The following is a 26,963-nucleotide window of genomic DNA, read 5'->3' as shown; positions in this document are numbered from 1 at the left end:
CCACAGATTTTCCGTGGTGTCTGAATTAATCAAGCCCTTTTTCAAAATATACTATCAAATCTTGTTATGCAGATTATTAAACTATGTTTTTTTTTGTTATGTTGGTTGCTTTTATCTCACTCTGTTTCTGCTGGTGTTGTTCTCAAGTTAAAAGAAAAAAATACACCTATGGCAAAGAGGTAAATACTCTAGAAAGCTAGGAAGAGGAGTTGAAAAGTTAATTAAATCAGATTAATAGAGCACACAAGCCTTTTGAACTTTCACTGCATGCTATCACTGAGAAATAAAAGAGTTGCTAACTGCAACCGAAGTTAAACAGAAAAGAAGCTTCTTGAGAAATGATAGTGCTTGGAGGAGTACTGGTAAATGCAGCACAGTGTGCTTTATCAAGAATGCTCTTTTGTTTAAATACAGTAGGAAAAGGAAAACAAAACTATTTTACAGTGAATTGAGAATAGAGAAGAAAATGTGGAGGTCTGCTAGGAAGAGTAAAAGGGCATGGGTGTCTGTTGTTTCACAGGGATCAGGAAGCACAAGCTAGTGCAGAAAACCTCAACCTCGTCACAGGGGGACAGTGGCCAGGGAATTCTGTCCCTGCTTGAGTTTGATGGCACTAATCAATGTTTCAACTGATTGGTGTTTGTGTATTTTTGGCCTCTGGAGCACACAGAGGCCTTTTGTTAATACCTAGATCTGAAGCTACAACTTCTATGTCACATCTTCTTTATTTTATGTTGAAATAGCTGCTGATAGCATATTATCATGGAATTGTTGAGAAGATTACTTAAAATTCATAAAGCATTTGTAAAATACAGTAGAAGTGGAAATAGTGCTTTTATTTTTTGTTCTTACCTTTTTCTTTTTCCTTTTTTTTTTAACTTTCCTCATACACAATGAAAAGGGGGGTTATAACATGTGATTCAAGGAGTATGCATAAGCTACATGCTCCTGGCTGATTGCATAATTTTTAGTAATCCTAAGAGCTTTTAGTTAGGACTGGCAGTACACTAAAAGTAACTCAAGTACCTTCTGCTGTGAAATATTATTAAAGTGATAGGATGTGGTGCAATATTTCTGCATGCAGTGGGCTGAAAAAGGATTTTCATATACTTGCATTGGAACCTAACCTGCATTCTTTTTATGTTGGGGATTTGCAATTTTAAGTGTAATAGTGCATTAATAGTCTTCTGTACTTTTGCATCAGTGACAAAAGCTGAAAGGGAGATTAGATGGTTTAAAACAAAGCAGTGAACCGAAAGAGCTGAAGTCTGCTTTAGCTCCATTCCTGACCTCACTGTGTGACCTTGGACAAAAGGTTCAATATGTTTCTGCCTCAGTTATCACATCAGTTAAATAGGATAACAGTATGAGCCAAACAGCAATGTTGCTGTAAGATTTTCATTTTGCATAGCCCTCCTGTGAATGTCTAGCACTGAAAAAGATCTACTTACGTAGGCCGAAAAATGTTTATGTTCAGCCGTTTGTTAGGACCACAACATTTTTATATTACATCACATAAAAACTAGTTCAGAGGAAAATGTAATGAAATACAAAGACTATTTTTGAGATGTCAAGTATGCCTTTTCTGGTAATACCTTTATAGCTGTTTCAGTGTGGGTTCTGATTTTCCCGGTAGCCTGGTGAATCTTGATCAGAGTGTTGACAGTGAAGTACATAATGTGTTTCAAGAGAAGTAAGATTTATTAACCTAATCTCTGATGAAGACTTTCATATCATCAATTACCTGCTCAGATAGCCTGAGTCATGTAATAATAATAAAAATTTTCATTCAATGCCAGACCATTATCAGCTAGAGTAGCAAACAGATCAATACCAGTTACGATACCCTGCTGTCCAAGCCTGCAATGGGAAAGACATGATTGAATTGCTGAGATGTTATTCAGGGTCAGTCATCTGACTCTGTCCTTTCAGTTTTTATTCTCCACGTCAGCTTTTGCAGGTCTAATGAAAATGTGACATAGACAGGGCTGAGGCCTGTTAGTTGGTGGACATGATAATTTTTGACTGAGAGAGAGTCTGTAGAGGGAGATTTTTCCCTCTGGTGCTTTTGCTGAGCTGACACTGCTGGTTCATAAAGCCCAAAGTCTCAGTGAGCTCACGATTTGTCCTTTATTCGGTGTCACCCCTCTGTGTGTTGGGGGCTTGTTAAGACACTATCTAGAAGAAAGGAAGTGTTAAGACTGCTGCGCACTAATGATCCATTAATGAGCTGTAATGTGACTATAACCATGAGCTGCCACCACTGCTTTAGACTACGGCAGATGTATTGGTGTATGGTGTGAAATTTACCTCCAAAAGTGTTGCAACTTGTCAGTCAGGCCCATATCTCTGTGGATGCCAAACCCCAGGCCTGTGGCAGTGATTTGCTTTCCCTGGTTTAAAACGGATAGAGTCTACACTGGCTGTACCAGAAACCAGGCTGATATGTAAATGTCATGTTTGTTCTTCCCTTCAAAGCTGGATGTAGCCCTGTGAGCAGCTTAGAATTAAGAATCCCCAAAAAAATATTTTTCAGGCATGAAGGCAGTGTTCAGAGTAAGTTTTCCGGATGTATTCCTCTTGCTTCTGGGTAGGTATTGCAAAGGTCTGCCAGCACCCTGGCGCCCTCCCCCCTGAATGTATGGTTTTATCATGTGTGCGTGTGCTTTGTAGTGGCAGGGATGCACAATCTGGTTATAGTTTTGAGGTGACTGGGCTCTGCTTCTTATGTACTGACTTCTCAAAGTCACTTTTTGCAGGTGACAGGAAGTCCTCTGATAGGTAGAGGGACTTCAGGCTCACTGAAATATGCCTTTGTGGGGAGATCAGAATGAAAATCAGAAGACGAGTGGTGGAGGAGCCTTTTGCTTGCAGATACTGCTTTAAATGTGGCTTGTTACTGCCCAGAGGTTGCTGTCAGCTGATAGCTGTTTGGTGTCATGTGGAAATGGAGTTTGTAGGCTCACGTTGATTCTTGATGCATGCATGTTGAAAACTGCTGTTATTAGTGGTGATTGGCAATCACCATCAGGATACTGAATACTGACAGAGCCCTCCAGACTGAGCTCTGACTTACATCCAGTGTGACTGAGGCATGTTGGCAAGGTTACGGTTTGAACAAAACTTCTGTCTGCCACTCCTTGTCTGAGGCTCCAGAGCTACCAGACTTGACAGTGTCAACAGTGTGACATTTTCTGCCTAAATAAATTCTAGATGGGAGGTCACTGCACTTAGATTCAGTGGTCACAAATTGCAATCATTTGGTAAAATAGATAATAAGAAGTATTGCATGGTCTGATATCAAGCCCACTACCATCACAGAGCCATGACGCTGAGGGAGTCTGCTGGTTTCATTATCTGGAGAGAAGATTCTGAGGACTTCTGGAAGACTGCAACTAGAATACATTTGCATCTTGTTTGTGGTTGCTGCTTTATTTTTTTTCCTCTCAGTTGCCAACAAAGCCCATCTAGCCTATGTAGGTTCTTTTTACATAGTTTCCTTTGCTATCTATCAGTATGAGATTTTAATGTCCCCTGATGACAAAGACCCCTTCTTGACTGCAGTTTCTGGACATCTTCAGTAAGTTACCAACGTTTTGTCAACGGTTCCCTGTGTCCTCCTGGAAAGCAGCATCAACTTAAGAAGCCTCAGGGTTCCCATCTGCATTCCCATCCTTTCCTTATGTCAGGTTGTCTCCGGCTTTGAACAGGGCTCCTCATGCCTGGTCCCAGGCTGGAATAAATAGCTTGCCTTATTTTAGCAAGAGGAGGGAAGCTGAACATGAGCCCAGAGACTGAAGGAAAACAGGGTTGTACCACAAGGCATTAGCAGCACTGGTTGCTGATCCTCATTGACTTGCTGCCATAGAGACCTCCTACCTAGCCCCGGTATGCGTAACATGCCAAAGTATCCTGAAGCTAGGTTTATAAACTTTTCCCTACGAAGCATCTTAAGGCTAGGCATTTTTATAAAGAATTAAGCCAAATTTAGAATATTTACTAAGAAAATTTAATTTTTTGGTTAAGAGCTTTGTTCCTTTCAGCTCTGCAGGTGCTTCACAGATAAATGTGAAGACATTCAGGCTAATCTGAAATCACAAAGATTTAACTTTCTCTATAGGTAGGTGTGAAAGAAATCTTTAAGGATGTCTCGGGGATCTTAAAGGCTCCCTTTACACTCAGACTGAGTGCATCTCAAAGTAGTAGGTGGGTGTTATTAAAAATGTGATTTTTTAGGCTTCTTTGGTGAACACAGGATTTTTATAAGTGCTGTGAGTTATATAAATTTGTCTACTCAGCCTTTAGGAGGTGGATTTTTTTGATCATGAGGAGTTTTGATTGTAACTCTCCATCTGCAAATCTTATTTTACAAAATTAATGTTTCCGTACCCTGTTTGTGCTTTATCTTTCTGTTTAGGTTCGCATCGAGCTTTCAGTATATGCAATGTTCTAGAGAGTGGTGTTACAGATTTAGTATATAATATAGATGGATCACATTTTATTTAAATTTTTTAAATGCTCGTCTTGCCTAGCTTCTTTTATGATTTGCTGTTTTTTTGTTGTTTTGTTTTGTTTATTTAAATAATGCTAGCTAATACCTTTCAAAATACCATATCTTTATTGTTTCTCTTCTTGCATGTCTTAGCTGGATTAAGGAGAAAGGTTTTGTTTCTCACTACTGTAGAAAAAGAGGTACGCTTTTGACTACCAGGTGACTACCACGTGACACCAGCCTGATATAGACAAATACATGATGTACTTTTACCACTGGTAGGCTGATCAAAGGTAACCTACAGGGTTCTCTCCAGGGCTTGTTTCTCCCAGCTACACTGGGTTAAAGCGTGTCTTACTTTGCTTGTGGTAGGCTTTTAACACTTTTTTTTCTAAACAGAAATATATTCTTCCCCCTTGTGAAAAAAAAACAGTCTTTGCCAATAAGACACAGAGGTGGTCATCAGAATTCCAAGGCTATAGTCTCTTCCTGCAGTCACAGGAGGTCCACCTTCCTTGGTGATCCCTTCCCTTCCCTTCCCTTCCCTTCCCTTCCCTTCCCTTCCCTTCCCTTCCCTTCCCTTCCCTTCCCTTCCCTTCCCTTCCCTTCCCTTCCCTTCCCTTCCCTTCCCTTCCCTTCCCTTCCCTTCCCTTCCCTTCCCTTCCCTTCCCTTCCCTTCCCTTCCCTTCCCTTCCCTTCCCTTCCCTTCCCTTCCCTTCCCTTCCCTTCCCTTCCCTTCCCTTCCCTTCCCTTCCCTTCCCTTCCCTTCCCTTCCCTTCCCTTCCCTTCCCCTCTTATCTGCTGAGGTTTCTGAGAACAGATTCATTGAAATACTCAGTCCATAAAAGCACAAGTTAAGAGACTTCTTGAGAACACACTTGGATCTGAGTTAGTTTCAGTCTAAGCTGTTGGTTTCTTTGTTTCCCTTGTATTCTATTTGATTACAGCAGGCAGCAAATCACTCTTTTACATCAAACAGTAATGTTTTTGAATATATGAAATTTAATCCCTGAAAAGAGGCATTTAAGCAAAAACTAAAATTCCATATGACCTCAGTCCTTTCTTGGAAAAAGGGAGCAGTGTTTTCAGAAGATATGGGAAATGCTGACGTCACTCTGTCTGGGAAATAAAATGATACTGTACTAAACTCTTTTTTCCTTCTCCAGTTTCTTAGTGAAGAACAGATATACATCCTGGTCACAGTGACCTTGTGTTTTTACAAATTCTTTGATTTGAATAGATTAAAAGCATTTGCCTCCATGCCTGATTCAGGCTTTTGTTGACTGTAGATAGGTTTGTCCTTCACTCAGATTCTTCATAACTAAAGGTTGGAGCACAGTTTGGTAGTGCTGTTATGTATACTTCAATTTGTGAAGTAACATGAATTATATCTCCAGTAAAAAACAATGTAAGAAAATAATATGCCAAGCTGGCACTTTGCCAGGCTGCAAGGGTTTTTTTCCAGAGCTCTGTACAAGGCTGTTAGAAAGAGTCAGCGCACGGAGGTGCTTGTTGATAATGTACAATAGAGGAAGTTATAAAAACACAGGGAAAGGGCAGTAGTGCACTTACTTTTCCATATAACCATGATGATGGGGTGAGCTTGTGTATCCTGAAGTTGACTGCCGCTGTCCTAAAAGATTTCACGTGTTTCAGTTGGCAGCTTATCAGTAGGCAATTCTTGGATGTACATGACTTTTCTTTTTTTTTCTTTTTTAAGATCCCTTGGGATAAACAGGTGGAGAGGATGATCAGACTTATGAAACTCTTATCCCAGAGGACTGCTTATTCAACCTGTGCTTGGTTAATAAATGGGTGGTAGTGCTAATCATAACCAAACAGTAAAGAAGCTGCAGATCATAGTATATTTTATGTACTCTTGGTGATAAATTGGTCTTTGATTACACAAAAGAGATTGATCTGTGGGTAACTTATCATTGCTAGAAGGAGATCTATCAGTTTCTCAAATGGGTTTCCCCTAAAAGGGATCAGTTGGCTTTCTAAGTGGCATAGGTGGTTTCCGTGCCACTATACATTGCAACAGTGTGTGCATGGACTGAAATTCCCTAGGTGCTTTACATGCCATCATAGTAATGCAAGAAGTACATGCTATGGTCAGAGCATATCTGAACTTCCTTTCTGCTTGAGCTACATTATTGAAGGCTTGAAAGTGGGCAAAAGCAAAGCTGTGGCCTCAGACTTCCGTTCTGTAAGAGAAAGAAATAATCTGTTTTTGCCTTTATTGTGATGATGCCTATTTAGTTATTTCATTTTCATTACTGTTTTTTAAATCCTGCTCTCTGCAATTGCTGATGGCCTTGAAAACAGCTGTGGTAAGAGTTTTCAGTCTTCAGCACTGGTCTTACTTTTTCTAGATGCTATTAACTAAACAAAGATATTTAAGAAAACTGGATTTAAAATGAGTAATTCAAATGCTGAGGATCCAAATAATTTATGGTGCTGCTTGCTGGTGTGCTTGGTTTAGGCTGACACTTTCTGTTCTACTGCAGGGCCACCTGATCAGAATTTTTAGCAGCTTCTTTCGTTTACAGTATGATGCATCCTACATGCACATGAGACTTCTCTTGAATACTCTTGCTGAGGAGCTTTCCCTTTCTCTGCACCCTTTCTGCTGGTCAATGATATAGAACAAGTTTGGGGTGGAAGATGGGTGAGCAGCAGTTCTTCACGTTTACAGGATAGCTGTGAGGCTCTGGATGGTGGTAGACAAGGGATGTGAAAAGATGGAAGAAGAAGAATTTGTGCAAGTTCTCCCACGAAAGTCGGATCAAGCAACCCCTCGTAGCAAGTGCAGCATCAAGACCTTTGCTATGAAGAAACAACAGTGAATTACAGCTGTAGGTGACTCCCTGCTGAAGGGAATAGAGGTTCCCATCCGCAGGTCACGCCCTGTTTTTAGAGAAGTTTGCTGTCTCCGCAGGGTCTGGATCAGGAATGCTACCAATAAGCTGACAAGCTTAGTACAGCCTTTAGGTTGTTGCCCACTCCTTCTCTTTCATGTGGGTACCAATAGTGTTGCAACAAGAGTTCTGTGGTCAATCAAAAGAGATTTCAGGGCAACTGGGAAGATGGCTAAAGGATTAAGGAGCACAGGTAGTGTTTTCTTTGATCCTCCCAGTAATGTGAGTGACATGGAAAGAAACATGAGCCCAGGACATCAATGCCTGTCTCTGAGACTGGTGCCTCTGCCAGAATTTGAGGTTTTATAATTGAGTCTTTGAAACACAAGGTCTTCTGGGGCCTGACGGGATCCACTTGTCTTCGTGGGGGACGTGTTTCTTGGCTCGTAACCTGGCAGTACTGATTGAGAGGATTTTAAATGAGGATTGATGGAGGAAGGAGATATCATTAGGAACACGGAAGTTAAGCCAAGGGGTGGTATGGCACCATTTGAGGGTGGCAAGGCTAACGGGAGGATCTATGCCACTCCAGGGAGCGCTGAGGGTTCAGGAGCACATCTGAAATGCTTGTTTACTAATACACGCAGTATGAAGAACAAATGGGACGAACTGAAAACTTGGGTTCTTTCCCAAAGCTCTGATATCATTGGTATTAGTGAGACTGGGTGGAATGAGTCCCATGAGTCCCACTGGAGTGCTGGAGGGCTACTGGCTGTTCAGGAGGGATAGGCAGAGCAGGCAAAGTGGAGATGTTGCTCTGTATGTAAGGGAGAGATTACGCTGTACAGCCCTTGCCATTAGGGATGACATGGTAGAGAACCTTTGGTGAGAATTAAGGGGATGGATCGCAAAGCAGATGTCTACTACTGGTCATCAAGCCAGGATGATAGCACTGAGGAGTTACTCAATAGGCAATTGTGAGAAATCTCTGGATCAGTAACCCTAATCCTTGTGGGATATTTCAGTTTCCCAGAAAAACTTAGGATATCATACTACTGTGACAAGTCCGGGAAATTCCTGAAGTACTTTGAAGATAATTTCTTGTCATAAGTAGTTAGCCAACTAGGAAAGGTGCCCTCCTAGATCTGTTGTCTGAGAATAAAGAAAGACTCGTGGGAGATGTGGCAGTAGGTGTCTGTCTTGGCCACGGTGATCATAAATAAGTTGAGTTAAAAAATTTTGGTGTAGTGAGAGAAAAGGACAGCAGAGTTGCCACCCTGGATTTGAACTACTCAGGGAGCTATTTAACAGTGTCCCCTGGGAATCTGCTTTAAGGGTTTAGGGCAGCTATAAGAGCTGCTCACTTTTTAAGAACCACTTTTAAAAGCCTGGAAGCAGGCAATCCCACTGTGCCACAAGTCAAGCAAGTAGGGCAGAAGACTGGCCTGGCTAAAGATGGAACTCCTCATGGGCAGAAAAAGAAAATATATGACCTCTGGAAGCAAGGTCAGGCTTCACAGGGAGAGTACAGAGCTGCAGTTCACATTTGTAGGGAGAAAACAAAAAGCCAAAGCTTAACTTGAGTTGACTCTGGCCAGTGTGGTGTCAGACAACAAAAAAGTCTTTTTGAGTATGTCAACAGCAAGAGGAAGTCTAAAGAAAACACTGGACTGATACTTGATGAAGATGGTCACCTAAGAAGTAGCGATGAGGGAACATCCTTTTTTGCTTTGGTTTTTAATATTAATGATAGATCTTGAGCTGCCCAGTCCTCTGAGATGGAGGATCCTGACTGGGGAGCAGTGGCTTTCCGTTTGTGGCCTCTGAAATTGTAAGGGACCAGTTGTGACATTCGAAGGTTTGTAAGTACATGGGGCCAGACAGGATTTATTCCAGAGTACTGAAGGAGTTACTGGATGTTACAGCTGGACCCCTCTCAACAATTTCCCAAAGGTCTAGGAAGTCTGGGGAAGTCCCTGCTGACTGGAAACTAGCCAGTGTACAAGAAGGGCATGAGAGAAGACCCAGGAAACTACAGACCTGTTAGTTTAACCTCAGTCCCTGGAAAAGTTACAGAGAAGATTGTCCTGGGTGCTATTGAAAGGCATTTAAAGAACAACGCTGTTATCAGGCATAGTCAACATGGGTTCATGAAGCGAAAGTCCTGCCTTAGTAACTTGATCTCCTTCTATGACAACGTGACCTGCTTAGCAGATGAAGGGAATGCAGTGGATGTGATGTAATCATTCTGGATTTTAGTAAGGTTTTTGATACTGTCCCTCTCAGCATCCTTCTGGACAAACTGTCCAACTGTGAGATGAACAGGTACGTGCTATGCTAGGTGATGAACTGGCTCAACAGTAGGGCTGAAAGGGTCGCAGTGAATGGGGCTACATCTGGCTGGTGAACAGTCACTAGTCTTGTTCCCCAGGGCTCAATTCTAGGCCTGGTTCAGTTCAATGTTTTTATCAACAATCCGGATGCAGGAGCGGAGCGCATCCTTAGCAGGTCCGATGATGATAATAAACTTGGAGGAGCTGTTGATTTTCCGGAGGGATGAGAGGCCTTGCGAAGGGATAGATTGGAGCACTGGGTGATCAGCAGCAGTAGCGTGAAGTTCAACCAAGGAAAATAGCGGGTTCTGCCCCTGGGACAGAGTAATGCCGGACACAAGTACAGGCTGGGGGGACAAGTGGCAGAAGAGCGGCTGTGCAGAGAGGGACCTGGGGGTGCTGGCTGGCAGCAGGCTCAACAGGAGCCAGCTGTGGGCCCTGGCCCACAGGGAGGGGAAAATGCGTTTTCAGGTGCCTTAACCACAACATAGCCAGCTGGTCAAAAGAGGTGATTCTACTGCTGTATTTAATGTTGGTGTGGCCTCACCTTGAATCTTGCGTATAGTTCTGGGCTCACAATATAAAAAGGATGTTAAGGTGCTTGAATGCATGCAGAGGAGGGGAACAAAGTTGGTGAAAGGGCTGGATGCACATCCTGTGAGCAGAGGCTGAGCACACCTGGGTTGCTCAGTCTGGAGAAAAGGAGGCTGAGAGGTGACCCCACGGCTCTGTGCAACTCCCTGAGGAGGGGAAGTGCAGAGGAGGTGCCGGCCTCTGCCCCTGGTCACCAATGACAGGATTCATGGGAATGGCACAAAGCTGCCAACTGGTGAGACTAGATGTTAGGAAAAATGTCTTTATCACGAGGGTGGTCAAACACTGGAACAGGCTTCATAGTGAGGTGGTTGATGCCCCATGGTTGTCAGCGTTCAAGAGGCATTTGGATAATGCCCTCAATAACATGCTTTAACTTTTGGTTAGCCCTGAAGTGGTCAGGCAGTTGGACTTGGTCTGTGTAGGTCCTTTCCAACTGAACTATTCTGCGTTCCCATGGCAGCTCTCCAGTTCCCCTCAGTGACCTCGCGTGGCCTGGGTTTTGCAGGCTGTGACTTATCATCAGAGCACTCCACTGGAATTGAAGCAGCATTAAATCAGGGAGAGAGAATAGTTGAGTAACTGGCCTGGGATTCAGAAGATCTGAGCTAAGAGCTAGACATTGAGTTTATGAGCTTGTGAAATGCATTTTTCTTTGTGTTCCTGGGAAATCAACGTCTCCCTTTCTTGCTTTCCCATGGGGTTCCCATGCTTTTTCCATGGGGTCCATTTTGCTCCTATTTTCTTTTCTTCTTTGTGTCTGTTCGTACGGTAAGGTTTTCAGGCCAGAAACCATCTCTTGGTATAGGAACACTGACTAGTGCAACTGGTCCTGAACATAGGAGGGGCTTTTAGAAACAGTTACAACACAAATACTGACCAATTCCTTCCCTCAGAACAGAGCTGTTTACTACTGTGTAGGAAGAGATGGCAGCACTACTGCCTCCAAGGAAAAGCTTGATGTTGAACAGGAGAGGCTTCAGGGCACAGAGCTGAAGGGAAAGCATTCTCTCGGAGTGAGAAGGATCGCTGGGTTTTGCAGCAGACTTGTGGGTTTTGCCTTTCGATCTCTCTGCATGTTCTGTTGAAGTGGATGGCCCAAGTTGGTTCAGCTAGAGAAACCTTGGTATTTTAGAATTTAGAAGCCATTTTCTCTGATTTGCAAAGTGTGAAGTTCAGATATCCGGACAGCTTTTGCAAATGTAAAATTCTGCCTCTAAGATTTCTGAGGAAAAGATAATTTATAATTATCTTGTTCTTAGAGGGGAGAACTCAGCCAAAATATCTGCAGACTAAAAATAATGTCTTGCAACTTCATAGTGGCTTTCACTGGAGACTCTCCATATATTTTGCTAACATGAATTAATGAAATCCCAAAATATCCCCTGCAGCTTAGTAATTTTTAATCCTTATTTTACACGTGAATTAATAAATGGATAAAATTCTGGATGCATTGAAGGCAGTGGAAAAGCATCAGTAGGGCCATTATTTCACCCTTAAAGCTTAAAGTAAAGCAACTAATAATCAAATTCAGTTATACTGTATTTTCTGATGTCCTGTGGGGTTAGTTGTTTTTGGTTGTTGTTAAATGCTTGCTTTTTCCATCTTGTCAAGTAAAGTAAATATCTGTTATTCCACCCAGGTAATACACTAAGATAGCTAGATATTTTGTCTTTACTCTTATTTTGTGACCAACTTACATTTGGTATGTCAGTTATCCTCAAAACTTCACCATCAAATATAGTTTACGTGTAACTCTGAAACATGTCTGCTTACTCTTATCTGAATTCAGCCCATTGACGGTGTCAGATATGCACACGAATACAACAGTAAATATATTTCTTAGCAGGGCGGTTATCATTAGAATTGCTCAAGCATCAACAAGAAGTGCCAAGACCTTTAAAAAAGCTATCTCAGGCTGGCAAATGTGCCACGTTTGCTGCCCACAGAAAAGTCTGTGGAGAGTTGGTGCAGCACCTTTGGGCCGCCAGTGAGAAGGCTTGGTAGCGAATGTGTGGGAGTGAAGCGGAGAGGATGAAAGTGCCTCAGGGGATGGAGGGTGAGAAGCAGACAGTATAACAACTTCTACAGACTTGTGAGCTTCAGGAAAGCCTGCCAACACTGGAGCATCCGTTAGCAAAAATTCCAGAAGATACAGGGCTTCAGACTGGTAGTTCAGGGGTAGGCTGACTTTAAAGTAAACAGAAGAGCAGATATTTTTTTTTTTTTTGCTCAAGCTAGAGCGGGCTTTTGTAACACAATAAACTATGGGTTGATTACTTGCTGCTACTGTTGCAAAACTATTCGATTTCAGAAGGAGATGAGTCTCTGACCCACTTTCTACAGCTTTGCAATTGAAAATTTGGTTGCTGTTGCCTGGATCAGATGATTTAATTTGCTGAACAAACCTTTACAGCCACAGTATTTCAAGTACGTAACTGTAGGCACACAGACTTAGCTCAGTTAAAGCTAAAAGAAACTTGTCAGAACAGCCAGTGATTGAGGGCATAAATATTTTATCATCAATCAGGAGAAGATAACTTAAATATCTAGGTCGAATGTGCAGTGCTCAGAGGATGTAAGATCATGCTAAATTTTATAGAGAAATTTAGTATAATCAGTGAAACCTTCCCAGATTCTTGTGGATCTGTATATCACTTCATTTTGTGATAACGATTAAAAGGTGAGGGGTGTGTGTGTGTATGTTTGGAGGGGATTGTTTTGGTGTGACTTTTTTTTTGTATGATATGCAGAACGTACAAAAGACTTTCTGATAACATTGACTCCCTTGGAAGTGTGCATAAGGCCTTCGATATTAAGTCCATATATGTACATGACGTTGCTGCAGCCGATGTGGACACAGAGAAAAGAAAATGTGTCACTCTGTCAACAAGAGACTTCTGTTCTGGATTGCTTTGTAAAATGAAAGCCGAAGGAAACCTATTGCATTCTCTTTAACATTGACCTGGTTTTGTATTTAGAATTCTTCTGAAATACTTGTCAACAGAAGGGCCCCAGCTTTCAGGGCAGAATGGTTTCTTACCCAGTTATAGACTGTACAGCAATGACAGCTCCATCTTACGTAGGTTTTCTCTCAGTGGTAGAGACAGAAGGCTTAGGACTGCATTTGGTGAATTAAATAGGCCTCAGATGTCATGTTCTTCTGCTGCAGTCGATGTTGAGTGTAAGGTGGCTCATTGCATGAAACAGGAACATAAACCAGGTCAGCACTGAGGTAGTTGCAGGGAAAGCATCCATATAAAATTTCGTTGCTTAGATTTTGAGTGAGGTATGGACTTGCAGAGAAAGCATGCAAAGCAAAGTGAGGCAAGCAAGCCCTTGTGATATATTGTGTGCAAAAGATCATCTGTGACCACAGATTTGATTTTGAGTTTAGCCTTTGTCTTTAGATGGGAGGATCTTCTGTGAAGGATGTATCAGGCTGATCAAGCAAAGTTGTTCCCACTGTGACAGTAGCATTCAGGTGTTTCTTTAGCTTGAATAAGCATTACAGGAGACTCTTGTCTAGTATTGTGTTCTGCATAACAGAGTCTGTGCTGCTTTTATCATTTTACTTCTTGCTGATGGCTTCTGTCAGAACGACTGTTCTGTGCAGCTCCCTGCTGCAACCAGCAGTGTGTCACTGGTGCTAAAATTCCCGAAAATAAAAGTCAACTGAAGAGCTGTGATGATGGGAAGAGAAAAGAGAGGCACTTATCCTACCTGCCTTACATAGCTGTTGTGCTGCAAAGGAATCTTCTTCTGAAAACAGCTTATCACTCTCCACTCATTTCAGAGGAAACTCAGGTGCCATCAGCTTTCAGATGGCTAAGGTTTGGCCAGACAAATTCCACTGAACGCGCTGGAATTTTCCTTGTTTGTTCCCAGTTAACATGGGTTCTGTTCTCCTGAAAAGGGTGTAGCTGGTCCTTGAAAGGAGAAAGTACTTGCTTTGTTTGCCTGGGTCTGGCTACTGCCTTCTAAATCATTTAGCACCCTTGCAAGGAGGAGGGACCATCTTTTTTATGACAGCAGCTGAGCATGGAGAGCCAGAGAAGGAAGAAGCTTCCTGAGCACAGGGTGGGAGACCAAGTCAACATAAAGCTTTCAGAAGGGGTGGTGAATGGGGATGCTGAGAAGAGCAAGGAGTAGATGCTCAGTCAGGACTCAGGTGGAGAAGGAAAACAAGATGTTTTGCTGTGGCTTTGAGGTGACTGTGCAGAGTTTCTTGCAACCCAAGAAGTCCTCTAAATGCTGCTTGTCTTTAAGCAAACCTAAAAGAATGAACTCGTGCTGGTAGCACACCATGGGTAGGAGAGGGATAGATCATGAACTCTCTTATTTTTATTCTGTTTCACCCAAAAGAACTGGCAAAAAAATGCAAGGTTCCTATTCTAGTTCATGTTTTAGTGGAACACAGTTCTAGGCTTCAAAAGTTCCTCTGTGTTTTTGGTGATGAAGGCACCAAAGAGTTTGTTTTTTCCCACTGAGGAAGGAGGGAATGGTTGCTACACAGGGTCAGTGTTTGCTTCTTTAGTTTTAGCTTGAATGCCATTTAAACAACAAAGCACACAGAAGTGTTTAAGAGCACTTACTTTTCTGCCTTTCTAGATTCCCAAGTAAACATTCAGTACAGATGCTTTAAAATACCTGGCTGTATTTACTTGAAATCTGCAGTTTTGGCTGGAATATATGCTACTGTTCTATACAACTTCCTGTCTAGTCCATGAAAAAGCAACTGTTTGAAGGAAAAGTGGTTCATGAGCTTTGCTTATGAAGTAAGTTTACGATTTTTCAGTCTGATTTTGACGTAGTACTTTACAGATGTTATTGGTGAATTTTTTGTTTTCTATTGCTCATGTAGAAAGATTTTAGAATGTGCTAAGCACTTCATACAAGCAGTGTTGCACAGGGCACAATTATATGATACAAACATGAAATATATGCATCTGTAACTTATGTAGGAGGACAAGGCTCTTCAAAGGGCTGGAAGTAGATCAAAGCCCAGCCTGTAATGTGTGATCATAGCCTGCTCCACGAGACCAAAGAGGATGAAGTTTTTTGGTACAGCATCCCCCGTTTGATTTGTTGCAGACACAGAGTACTCTTCATGTGAGATGCAAGTTTGTGGCATCCTCGTTTGCACATGTGCATGAAGTTCCTGCACACACATGTTCCTCCCCTCTTATGCATATGGTAGAGCAGCTGGAGCTGCTCTTAACTCCTCCCTCATCACATCCTCATAGAATCATTTAGGTTGGAAAATACTTTCAAGATCATCAAGTCCAACCATCCACCTAATACTACAAGTTGACTGCTAAACCATGTCCCTACGAGCTGCATCCACACATCCCTGAAGTACCTAAATGGGTGGCGACCCCACCACTTTCCTGGGCAGCCCGTCCCAATGCCTAAACACCCTTTCTGTGAAGAAATTCTTCCTGATACAAATCTAAACCTCCCCTGGTGCAACTTGGAGGCATTGCCTTGACTCTTTTGAAAAAGTTTTTGAAAACCACTATGCAAAACACATATTCTGAGGCTCAAGCAGCAAGCTTATGAAAAAAGATTAAAAGGAAAAAAAATACACCCCCAAGCCAAGTATTATATTTGTATCTATTTGCTGTTGCAGTTGAGAAACTATAAATAAAATGCTTGGCAAGCATCATGTCATAGAGCAGAAGAGCATATATTAAGATGTGCTATGAGGACCAAGTTTTGTAAGGGAATCTCTTCCCCCTGCCTGAAACATTCCCAAGATTTTCAATTGTACATACACAAAGATCCCTATATATGGTTCACATATCTGTTTGTATCCTCATCCTTTACTGATACCTTATTCCCTGGGAGGTTCTCAGTGGTGTTATGAGATGGACTAGTGACACTTTGGAATTGATGATTATTGCCCTTTTTTGGCTATGTAAATATAAGCAGAGAATGCCTTACCTCTCATCCTGTTTATTAACTGATGACAAGAAAGGTTAATTTAGATTCTTGTTAATCTAGTGCTAACAATGTAAAGAGCTGCATGACCTACGTTTGTGTACTTCTGATCTACTCCAATGCCAGGCAGAACAGAATCAGTCCCTTTTGTGCAAGAAATTTCAGTTTTTGTGCAAGATAATGTTCAGGAGGGCAGGAGGATGTGTCACAACCCATGTAGAAAAATTGAGGGAAGAACAGATCACATACTGCAAAAGTGAAAACTTTTGCCAACATCAGTGAGAGTGAGTGAGCCCAAGTGAAGAAAAAAATGAAGTCTTCTGTTGTGAAGTTGTGAAGCAGAAACAAGAACGCAGGGCAAATGATAAATCAGGAGGCCATAAATGCTTTTAAAGAAGAAAAAAAAAAAAAAAAAGGGCTTGGTGAGGAAGAAGAGAGAACTTGGGAAAGTTTCAAAAAAAGCGTAATTTTTGGACCTGTGGGAGGAGGGAACAGTTTTAGCCAAAGAGTTTGATGCATAAGAGATAAAGTTCGGTGTTTCATCTTGTGTATAATTTTTGAGATCGGAGCTATTTCTTATTAAAGTATTTCTAAAGGTTCCATAGCCACAAACACTTTTTCTAATATGCCCAAACTTTACTTAAAAGATTTGATATCCTAATGTAATTGCCAGTTTCCTGACAAGCTAGTTATTACTGAAATCAACAGTTGTTTTAAGGAAGGCTTGATTTAAGTGTTATGTAGCTATAGTTGACTGGTATTCGACTTTCATTTCTCCAGCGGACTTTCTTAGCATAGGGCTTTAGTGAGAAGAGTAAGGAGGTTTTTTTCTACTGTAGACTTTTTTTTTTTTTTTTTAGTTTGAAACTCTTGAACTTTCCTCTGAAACAAAATTTGCCTAATGTCAAGATTATCTTATTCAGACGTCCCTGGCAGGCATCCATCTTCAAAGATTCTGTATAACCTATGACATGCACACTGTAGCAATGGGGAACTGAAACATCTTGTAGCATGTTTTGGGTTATACACATTTCAAACATTAAAGCAGTTTGCCTTTCAGGTGGGTAGCAGATCACCACAGGAAACAGATCTAGGTTTATTAGGTAGTAGATCACCATGATTGTTAATTGTTATTACAGGAAAATATCTAGGGCTTGTTCGGCTAAGAGAAGATTGCCCAGAAGGTCCAGTTGCCTTAGTTTAGGAATGAGACATGACAAGTGGGTGAAGTTGGAAAGCAGCTGAAGGTTGCTGGCAGATATATTCTTCTGAGGTCTTCTGGGACTAGCTTAAAACATTCACTGCCTTCCCAGATGAAAGTGTGCATCTTGCAAGTGGTCCTCATCTGTACCTGTGCAAAGTTTTCCAGGTCAGACGGGAGCCACAACTGAAGTTGTTTTGAACCCACTTGACACCGAAAGTTAAGAAACGCTCGGACAATCCAGTCTGGTGACTCGGCTGTGGGGGCAGTAACCTCTGGCTGTGACACCGAAGCAAACATCTGGGAGGGGCACAGCAAAACTGCACTGGCCACTTCCAAAGTGATTACACCCTAATAAACCCGGTGTCTTGTCAGAAAGTGGCTGATATATGCTATGCTGTCAAGGAAGAGTACTTTGTTGTTGTTGTTCAGTAGCTATAACCTGAGATTGTCATCAGCCTTGTCCCCTTGCTGGCAGCAGTGCTCCCTAGAAAGGAAGAACGGAAGAATGTCAAAAGGGTTTTAAGGAGGGGTAGTTGGGTTAATGCCATCACCACTTAGTTTTAAAAGGAGGGATATTGTCCATGAGGGAGGTTTGGAAAAAAGCACCATTGCGATGGGGGGAGGGACCAACAAGGCTTAGCATGGTTGGCATAGGATAAAGGTCAAAAGGTAAGTCTGCAAGGTGGTAGTGCAGAAAAGTGCGGCATGGCTGCTGCACTTGAAAGAAAGAGCACAGTGGAGGTAAGAGCCAATGAAAGCAGTCCTCTGAGGTATAAGATGGGAGATTCACCCTAGTGAAGAGATGGGAGAAGATTGTTGTCTCAAGATCTGAGTGGTATCTGCTATAATAAAAAAACGTACTCTGGGAGGCCAAGGAGAAGTTTGGTATCATGGATAAAGAAAAGAGGGTTGAAATGTCAACTACAAAGACAGAGCAAGGTGTAAAGAGTCTGGAATCATACTGCATGGAAGCACAGAAGCAATGAAGGCTGAAAGCCTGGCTGCTCAGTAGTTCAGTCTCGCAAATGTCAAGTACTGAGGCAGAGAGTACAGTGGTAGCAGAGGCAGTCTACAAGGTGGCATGCTAGCATCTGCTCACTAAGGACAGGAACATTCTGTGCTTGAGAGCTGCAAAGTTGTTAACATGAGCTAACTACATTAATACAAATGCCAGGAGGGTGGATCTGTAATACAGAGGGTCCTGCATCCCACCCAACGTGGCTTCATTGGCCCAGTTTCAAGCAGTTTTCACAGTTTTGGTCATGGCTTTCCAGCAGTTGTGCCTGTGTAGTGCAAGCTGGAATTTCCCTCCTCATTTCTTTATAGTGTACCACAGATGCTTGCATATAATAATAAAGTTTTGCTTTATAAGATTCTACTGCATCATGTCATTCACCAGGTCTTTTGATTTTCTTGTGTTCAACAGGAAATAGCCCGTCATCTCCGACCTGGAACTCTGCGTGCTCTCTTTGGGAAGAACAAGATTCAGAATGCTGTCCACTGCACGGACCTACCTGAAGATGGACTTCTGGAGGTAAGAGCTGCTAGATAAACATATGCTTTTATATTGTAGGAAATTTTAAGTGAAAAGCTGTGCTTGACACTATTTTAAGCTGTTCAAGTGTTTTATATGTGGAATAGCCTTGCTGGAGACCAGTGAACAATGAGAAACAAAAGCAAAGAGCTTATTAAGAGCAATTAACTCATTTAATTAGGATACTGTAAAAACTTATCCATGCACTTTTCTTGAGCAAATATAGTACAATAAAATACTTGCTGAAATGAAAGTTAAGTCTTCTGTGTGGCTGAATGTATACTTGCAACTGGATACCAACGCCTAACAGTGTTTCTGCAAGGACATCTTCTTGGATAACCACCGTCACTCCCAGTCTGGATTGTCTCTACAGAGAGCTTGTGTCAGGCCAAGGATATCACAGGCACTAGGGATTCAAGTTCTCCACCTAGGCAACAGTTTTCTTGGTAGATGGTGATAATTATGCACGTCAGTTGGAATTTCCTGTGTTTTATGTTAAATTACTAATTATTATTTGATTTTGGTGTTGTACGCTTTCATTGAAGTCCAATAAAATGAGAAGAAAATAAATTAAGGGAGTTCATAAAGACAGAAGTACTCACTGTGAAACCCAGAACAAGCTGACTCACCTAGTGCCATGCCCCAAAGATGAGGTCTGAACAAGGGGGGCTGAAGTGGTGTGTCAGCATATCTTGGATGGATCTCTTCATCACTGCAGATGTTTCTCCGGTGCTTGCATAGCTTCTGTTGTACTTTCTACGTGTATTTGTGAGTGGTTTGCTGTCAGAGTGTATCACTATGATGGAGCAGCAAGAGTTTTCCTAGCTTGGATAATTTTATGCTACCAAAAGTGTTTTTTCGTTGAGGGAAGAGGAAGAGCTAACTGCGTCATGATCTCCCTTCATGAAGTAAAATTAGATGTGTGGGTTAAAGTGCTGTTTGCCAGGAAATTGCATCTAGCTTAAAGAGTAGCATAGTGTTAACGGAGAATTGCAGCCAACATCAACAAAGTTAAAGCTTTTTAAACCATTTCCAAGCTGTCATTAAAAGTTGACAACTTTTCATTTCTGCCCAAGGTGTCTGGATTTAAACAAGCAAACAGGTATTTGTCACCATGCGCCTAAAATCTATCCGTCATGGCTTTTAGATGGCAGCAGAAAAAAGGGCGTAACCTGCAAGGGAAAAATAAGTCTCATCAACACTGACAAGGTATTTTAGTACTTCAGCAGAATTCTCTCTCATATTCACAGTCTGGCTCCTTTATGCTGCCTGGTGATGCAAAGCAACTAAAACCCCATTTTGCTGGTGGTTTAAAATTAGTTTATAGCTACTGTAAGCGAGATGTGTGGGACAAAGCAGGTGAATTGCTTGTCCAAAACAAAAATTAAGGCTGGAGTTCTTTCTCAAGTGGAAGTTCTCCACTACGTGTGTTTGCCCTTTGAATCCCACAGCCTATTCAAAACCTAACTTCTTGATCTAGTATTGCTCTTGACTGCACACTTTGCAGTTCCCATGGCAGACTGGTCATTTTAACAGTTTGTTGTTTTTCAATCTAAATCTTTCTCTCTTTTTTTTTCTTTTTTCTTTTTTTTAATCTTAGACGTAATTGTACACAGAATGTGGTTCTTCATCTGTCTGTAGTTTCTTATATACAGTCCATGTTAAACCAGCAGTTCTAAAGGACATCAGTTAGTGTTATTTAATGAACGTAACAAAGCAGCGAATGTTTTATTTTCATTGTTTAGCAAATTAACATTGTGAAGTAAAACATGGAAACCTTTTTACTGCTGGAACTGTACGTTTTGGAGTTTGCTTAAATCTGCGTTTTGTAAGGAATGTAGCTTCCTGAAAATGTTGTAGGTAAGCAAAATTAAAAAAAAAATAACTGCTGGATTTGTTTAAGTGGAAGAGTTTGTCACAGCTGATGAAGAAGAAATGATACAGTAAGTGCAGAGATAATCCTTACGAGAGACTTCCTTCAGAAGCTTTTCTGTGGGAGGACCTCAAAACCAGTCACAGACATCTGATTTGCTTGGCAAGCAGAAATCAGACCTTCCGCACTCCCAGCCCCAATAGCTGTAACAGTGCTGCATGTGCTGGGCTAGAGCAGAGTGACTGTGGCGTGCAAGACAACCATAGAAAGAAACTTCAGCCAAAGGCACTGAGCCAAACTAATGTTTTTAGGAAATATGCCATTCAGTGAATGATAGTGTTTCCATTCTTTAATGGACAACTGAATATTTTAATATATTGAGTTTAACAGAGCAATTATCCTCATCCTCAGAGGAGGTGAACTCAGATAAGGAGCTTGTCATAGAGAAGGACCTCGGCAGTCTTGTGTTGGCTCGGTGTCCATATGTAGCAGTGGAACTTGATTCTTTCAGCATAGTGTTAGTGTGCACTCGTTATGTCCATGTTCTGGTAGCAGATGTTGTTATTGCTGAGATGTTAAAGCTGCTGCTCCAATAAAAACTTTACAGTATCATTGTTGGATAACAGATTAGTAGAGAGGGAGTCTGGAGTAAATGTACCCCTGCTATATCTTTATAGACTGAAATTTCAGAGAGAAATCTAGGCTACCAGGTTTGTACTACAAAGATGAACAATCCTTTTTAAAACCCCAATGAAAAGGATTTCATCACTAGCAATCTCTTTCATTTCTTCGGGTGGCATTGTTTGTACCGTGTTACTGCTCCATTTCAGATATGACTCAGTATAGCTTGAAACCCCAGACTATATGCAAATTACTGCATTCCTTTTTGCTGATGAAAAAGGTGTTTGGGATCTGAATTCAGGCCAAAGAACCTCAGAGTTTCATTTTTAAATCTGGTGCTGATTTTATGTGAGCTTGGCCGAGCCACTTTTCAGATTCTGGCATGGAAGTCTTTGGCTCTGAAATTCTGTATGAAGATGTTCTGACTTATATTTATCTTCTCCAAAATGAAATACTAAATGCAACTAGTTTTAGAACAGAAATTGCAGAATCATTATTACAAATAATGGCATGAAATTGTTAACACTTTTTTTCCCCCTACTTCCTACCACATATACCTTTTGTATTTTATTTTTTTCTTTGCAGAATAGGAAATAGCTTAATTATTCTTCTGAATCCTTCCAGGTTCTGCACCTCTCCTAAGCCCAATATTTTATTTTTTTTGAGAGAGGATGCTGTGTTGTAAGCTTTCTGAAACTCTTGGTCAACCAAAGAGGCAGGCCTTAGCCAACTGTTACAGCCCCAAAAGCAGGCAGAGCCAGTCTGATAGACAGTGAATAATGGTGTTTACTGCCTTTGATTCAGAGCTCCTGTACAGCCTTGACCATGTTTTATGGCTGAATCATCCTTTTCCAGATGCTCCCATTTCCAGTGCAGCCTCTCCTTACAGGCTGAAGAGCTCCAGAGTAGATCCTCCAGTATCTTGGAGCTTGAAATGAGCCCAGTGGGTTTGTACAAAGAAAGCCTTAGCTGTGTCTGTCAGCCAGCGTGTGGACTACTTACACTGCTAATGCTAAAGCAGCTTATTAGGGGTCCCTGCCACAGCCCTGGCTCTGTTGTGGCCTCATGTTGTGTGTGCACATCTGCAGGGTAAGCAGTGCCCCAAGGAGCGACTGTTTAGAGGAGATGAGTTAGATAACTGAGGATCAGATGCTTGCTGAAGTTAATAGTCAAACTCTAGGTAACTTTGGTGGTTCATACTTAGTTGATGGTCACTAGAAAGGGAAGGTAGTGAACTTTCTCCCCAAAATCACGACCAAGGAAGGAGTACTTGGGGGAAGGAGAGAGAGCAACTCTCAACTCTTCCTTGTCTCAGGAACAAGGGCTGATTAACTAAGGATCAGCTTACACACCTAGTTTTAGAACAATGTGTTTTATTAATGTAGTGCAGTAGTTTTCCAGTGTTTTCTGTTGGACTCCTTTTTCATGTACCTGGAAAAAGGAAAGTTCACTTTTTAATCTAAAAAACAAACAAACAAACAAGCCAAACCCCGAAAACCAAACAGCAGCACTTGCTCCCACCAGTTTGACCCTTAACTCCTGTCTTTGTTCTACAAACTACTTCACGTTTTGGGCAGCGACTGAAGCATATCAGAGTTAATGAATAACTCGCTTTGGCGCAGGAGATGAGGGGAGATGCAGTTGAGCCTAAAATGCAACTGGCCATGTGGAAAAATCTGTGTATTTTCAGTTGTAAAGCTGTAACTACTTTTTTTTTTTCTTGGTATGCGGATACAGGAGGAAGGAGAATATTGCCCTGAATGCTCTTGGATGAGCACTTTGACTTGCTGGGCCAGGCACTTATTTATTGATTTCATATACTTGTGTGTCCTCTGTCAGTACAAAATGTATTTTCACAAGTGACAACAGATAGACACAAATAGCTCAGAACAGTCCATTTTCTCAGCTTTGCTGTAAGCTTTCCATTGTAATGGGGAGAGGAGAGAAAGGATTCTGTAAGACATGGAGTGTTTACAAGATGGTGGGGTTTCACAGGTAACAGCTAAAGCCACACATTCTTTATTTTTCAGATCCTGATGTTGTTGCCTAGGATATTCATTCAGAGCAGGGGTTTGCATTTGTTTCCCAAATACAAAGCAGGTGCCAATCTAGAAAAAACCTGACAAGACGTATTTTATGTAAATCACGTACTATTTCAACCAAGCAAACAATTACAGTATTCACCTGGATTCACATTCCATCTGAATCAGAGCAAGGACTGGAACATGCATGTTTTGTATGCCAAATACATTCTCTTTTTAACAGACCAGGGACAGTTTTGCATCTATGCTCTGACTCAACTCACCGTCTTGGACCTGAGGAACATTTCTGATAAGTGTCTTGTTGAAATAAGTGTTTGCAAACCATTGGATCTAATGAATCAGCATTCCCTAGACAAACAAATTTTCTTGAAATTAGTCATTTCTAGGCTAATTTTAATTGAAGTACTCGATATAAGGTGCTGTGGCTAACAGGCTTCGCAATTTATATGTCCCCTTAAAGAACTGAAAGAAAATTAAAAATCAGTCAGTGAAGGTCTCACATTACTGGAGGTACAATGAATAAACTCTCCACAGGAGGTGGTGCTGTACACACACCTTAGTTCCTTGTTATCTCAAGTGGCTGAACACCTTCCAGATTATGCAGGAATCCATGTAATCTGAAGCCATTAAAAAACCTGCTATCCTAGACCTGCAGTTATTACAAAACCAGTATTTGGGGGGTTTGTCATGCTCAGCATGTAAATTGTTGCTCAGACTGTGCAGTTCACGGTATTTTTGTGAGCGGTTCCTTAAGGGCATTTGTACTGCAGCCAGATACTCAGGGGGTGATAGACTGCATGCCTCTGGGGTAACCTGAAAGGTCTCTCCATTGAGGTGCAGCCTGAGTGTCTGAGCTGTCCATGTGAGCTTTATATTCCTGTGCCATCGTGTATGGGGCAGAGTCAGTCTCCTGGGGCTTCTTTGCATTACTGAAAAATGCTTAGTCATACATGTATATATATATGTGTGTGTACATATATATATATATATACATATATAGGGAGAGGATGCTGCCATTGGTGCAACAAAATGGTCGAAACGTGAATTTTGGGTGGGATAACCTTCTCCCCGTTGCTGAGGGAGATAATGTTATTAGGTGACTAATTCTTCCAGTGGCCGATAACATGGCAAATGCTGTGGGAGTGTGCTTACCTGTGCCTTTGTGTGTCTGGTAGGCCATGTACGAAACAGCAGAGGAGGGTGAGCTGTTCAGACAGTTTTTATGGGAGTGGAGGATGTCCCAACTTTCTTCTGGGTCTTGCATCTCCATCAGTGCTCTTTCCACTGACTCCTCAGGGCGCCACATGTGTGCCTCCACATGGCTGCCGGGTGCCGTCAGGCTCTGCCTTGGGGACTGGGACTGCGGAGGGACGTGTGTCAGTTTTCAGTGTCACCGGCAGCTTTCCAGCCAGGCAGTAGTGAGAGCCTCCTTTAGTATTGTTTGCTGGCCTTCCCCCTTGCCAGCTTTCTCAGAGCTATTTGTGGCTTTCACAGACATGAAAATAACCTATTGAAGGGGGATGATTTTGCTGTTATCAAAAAAGAGTGGGGTTTGTTTGTCTTTTGGAGAGATGCCATGATGGTTTGCTGTATTTCCCCCCATTACTCCTTTAAATTTCAGCTGTGCAGTGGTGCTCAAGAGGGAGGCTGGGGACTGGCAGACCATGCAGCCTACTGCTGGAAGCTCTTCTTTCTCCTGCACAGCCTCACACCAGTGAGACGGGCTTACTGTTTCTAAGCAAACAAGTAGTATCATCCACCTGCACAGACTACCTGGGGTGGTCTGACAGGCAGAGACTCGGACAAGTTCTGGCAGTAGGAAGTTCAGCTGGTTGAATCCAGCCTTGGGGAGATGGGAGGCAATGTCATATGCTAAGCAGTGACAGGATGGGCCAGTTCAGCAGATGCATTTTGTCCAGACAAGTGCTGTGGGCGATGCAAAACAGCACTGTTTTTCTTAGGCTCTGTATTACCTAAGTGCTCTGATGAGTGTTAAGAGCTGTGCTGCTCCTGGGCTTTTGGTGCAGCTGCCTTCCACCTGCTAGAAGCCAGCTGTACCTTGCTCTGGTTTTCCAAACAGTGCCATGAGAAGCACACCTTGTACCTCCTTTCCCTTTGCTTTTATTTGAGGAGGCTGGGAGGAGGGGGTTGTTCTAGCAAGCTATTCAGAGTGGACGGGGAGGCACTCACCTTGTGGCGGGGGAACACGACAGATGCTTCCCATAACCACTTCCGTAAGAACGGAGTCCTGTTACAGAAGCACTCTGCTCCCTGCCAACTCGCCTTTTTCTGCTCGCTGCTTTCTTTCCTGCCCGCTGCCACTGTCTCGACACGTGGGCGTGCTGCAGGGTGGTGGCTATCATCCACCCTGGAAATGCTGTTGTGCCAGCAGGGAGCTGATCGCTGGGTTTAGGTTGTAACGCAACAGTTTAGGATGGAAGGCATCAGAGGGATGCGGCTCTGTTAAACTAATCTTGTTGGTGCATCAAGGTATAGTCCAAGCAATTTAATAAAGCATGTCAATGAGTAACTCTCAGAAGCGTCAATGTGCTTAGTGTGGAATTTGTGTATGTCACATTCTGAACAAAGGTCTCCTGCATTGCTTGTTACCGATTAACTTGTCTGGTATTATGCAAGCTGCCTCTACCAGCTGAGAACTAACTCTCCCCATTCACAGGGCAGTGCAGCTTGTAAAACATTACACAGCAGAAGTGCATAGCATGGCAATGAACCTTTCACTGAGGGCATTTCAGCTGTACAGCATTTCCCTCAGGAGTCTTTAAAATATTAATAAAGAAGCCATTGTTTCACTCAGTCATACGGCAATTTTGCAATGAGGTCTTCTATTAGGGGCCCATACTGAGCTGCATAATCCAGGGTAAGATGCTTTTAATCATCTCCAGTGAAAAGAAATACAAAATTGGAAGGTTTGAGTTGTTTTTTTTGGTTTGGTTTGGTTTGTTTTTTTTTGCAAGTTTTCATCAAAACACTATTTTTGGCTGTCATTTGGAAATTTCAGTCTCTCCTGGTACAAAATGATTTCTAGAGAGATCTGTCAGATAATGGTTATTATGATTCAAGTGCATCTCCATTTTAACTTTTTGACACTTTTTATCCAACAGCTGTGAGAACAGGTTGGAAAGAATCTGGAGTGTAAGAAAACTTCATCTCATTTGGTGATGTTTTTGCATATCAGCGAATGTTAGCCAGCACTGGAATTCTGTCTCAAAACATTTCCCGAGGCTCTATATACACTTATACAGAGAATTAAGTAATCTTTTTTGCGTAGGCCCATCTGAAAAGAAATTAAAATTAAAAATAGCAATAATAGAGAGATGGATTTTGAACACATGTTGGTGATTTATCCTTTTTTTAAATTATGCTATTATTGGGTCACTTGCAGCCTAATTTTGAACATCAGTTGTATAATTATTATACTTGTGGGCCAGACAGGCAAACTGAACTA

General features: G+C 42.0%; 1 protein-coding gene across 2 annotated transcripts in view; it reads left to right on the top strand.

The window, feature by feature from the left end:
• NME7 (NME/NM23 family member 7) overlaps window positions 1-26,963 on the top strand; it is a 96,118-nt gene that overhangs the window by 58,962 nt on the left and 10,193 nt on the right. For both annotated transcript variants that reach the window (XM_035540378.2, XM_035540379.2), the window contains exon 11: window positions 18,854-18,961. In XM_035540378.2, the coding sequence (XP_035396271.1) occupies window positions 18,854-18,961 (108 nt within the window). The remainder of the gene's footprint in view (window positions 1-18,853; window positions 18,962-26,963) is intronic.

This window comes from Cygnus atratus, chromosome 1 (assembly GCF_013377495.2).
Source record: "Cygnus atratus isolate AKBS03 ecotype Queensland, Australia chromosome 1, CAtr_DNAZoo_HiC_assembly, whole genome shotgun sequence".
In the NCBI taxonomy this organism is placed as follows: Eukaryota; Metazoa; Chordata; class Aves; order Anseriformes; family Anatidae; genus Cygnus; species Cygnus atratus.
Note: the sequence above shows the minus strand (reverse complement) of the source record. Positions and strands in the feature narration are given on the sequence as shown.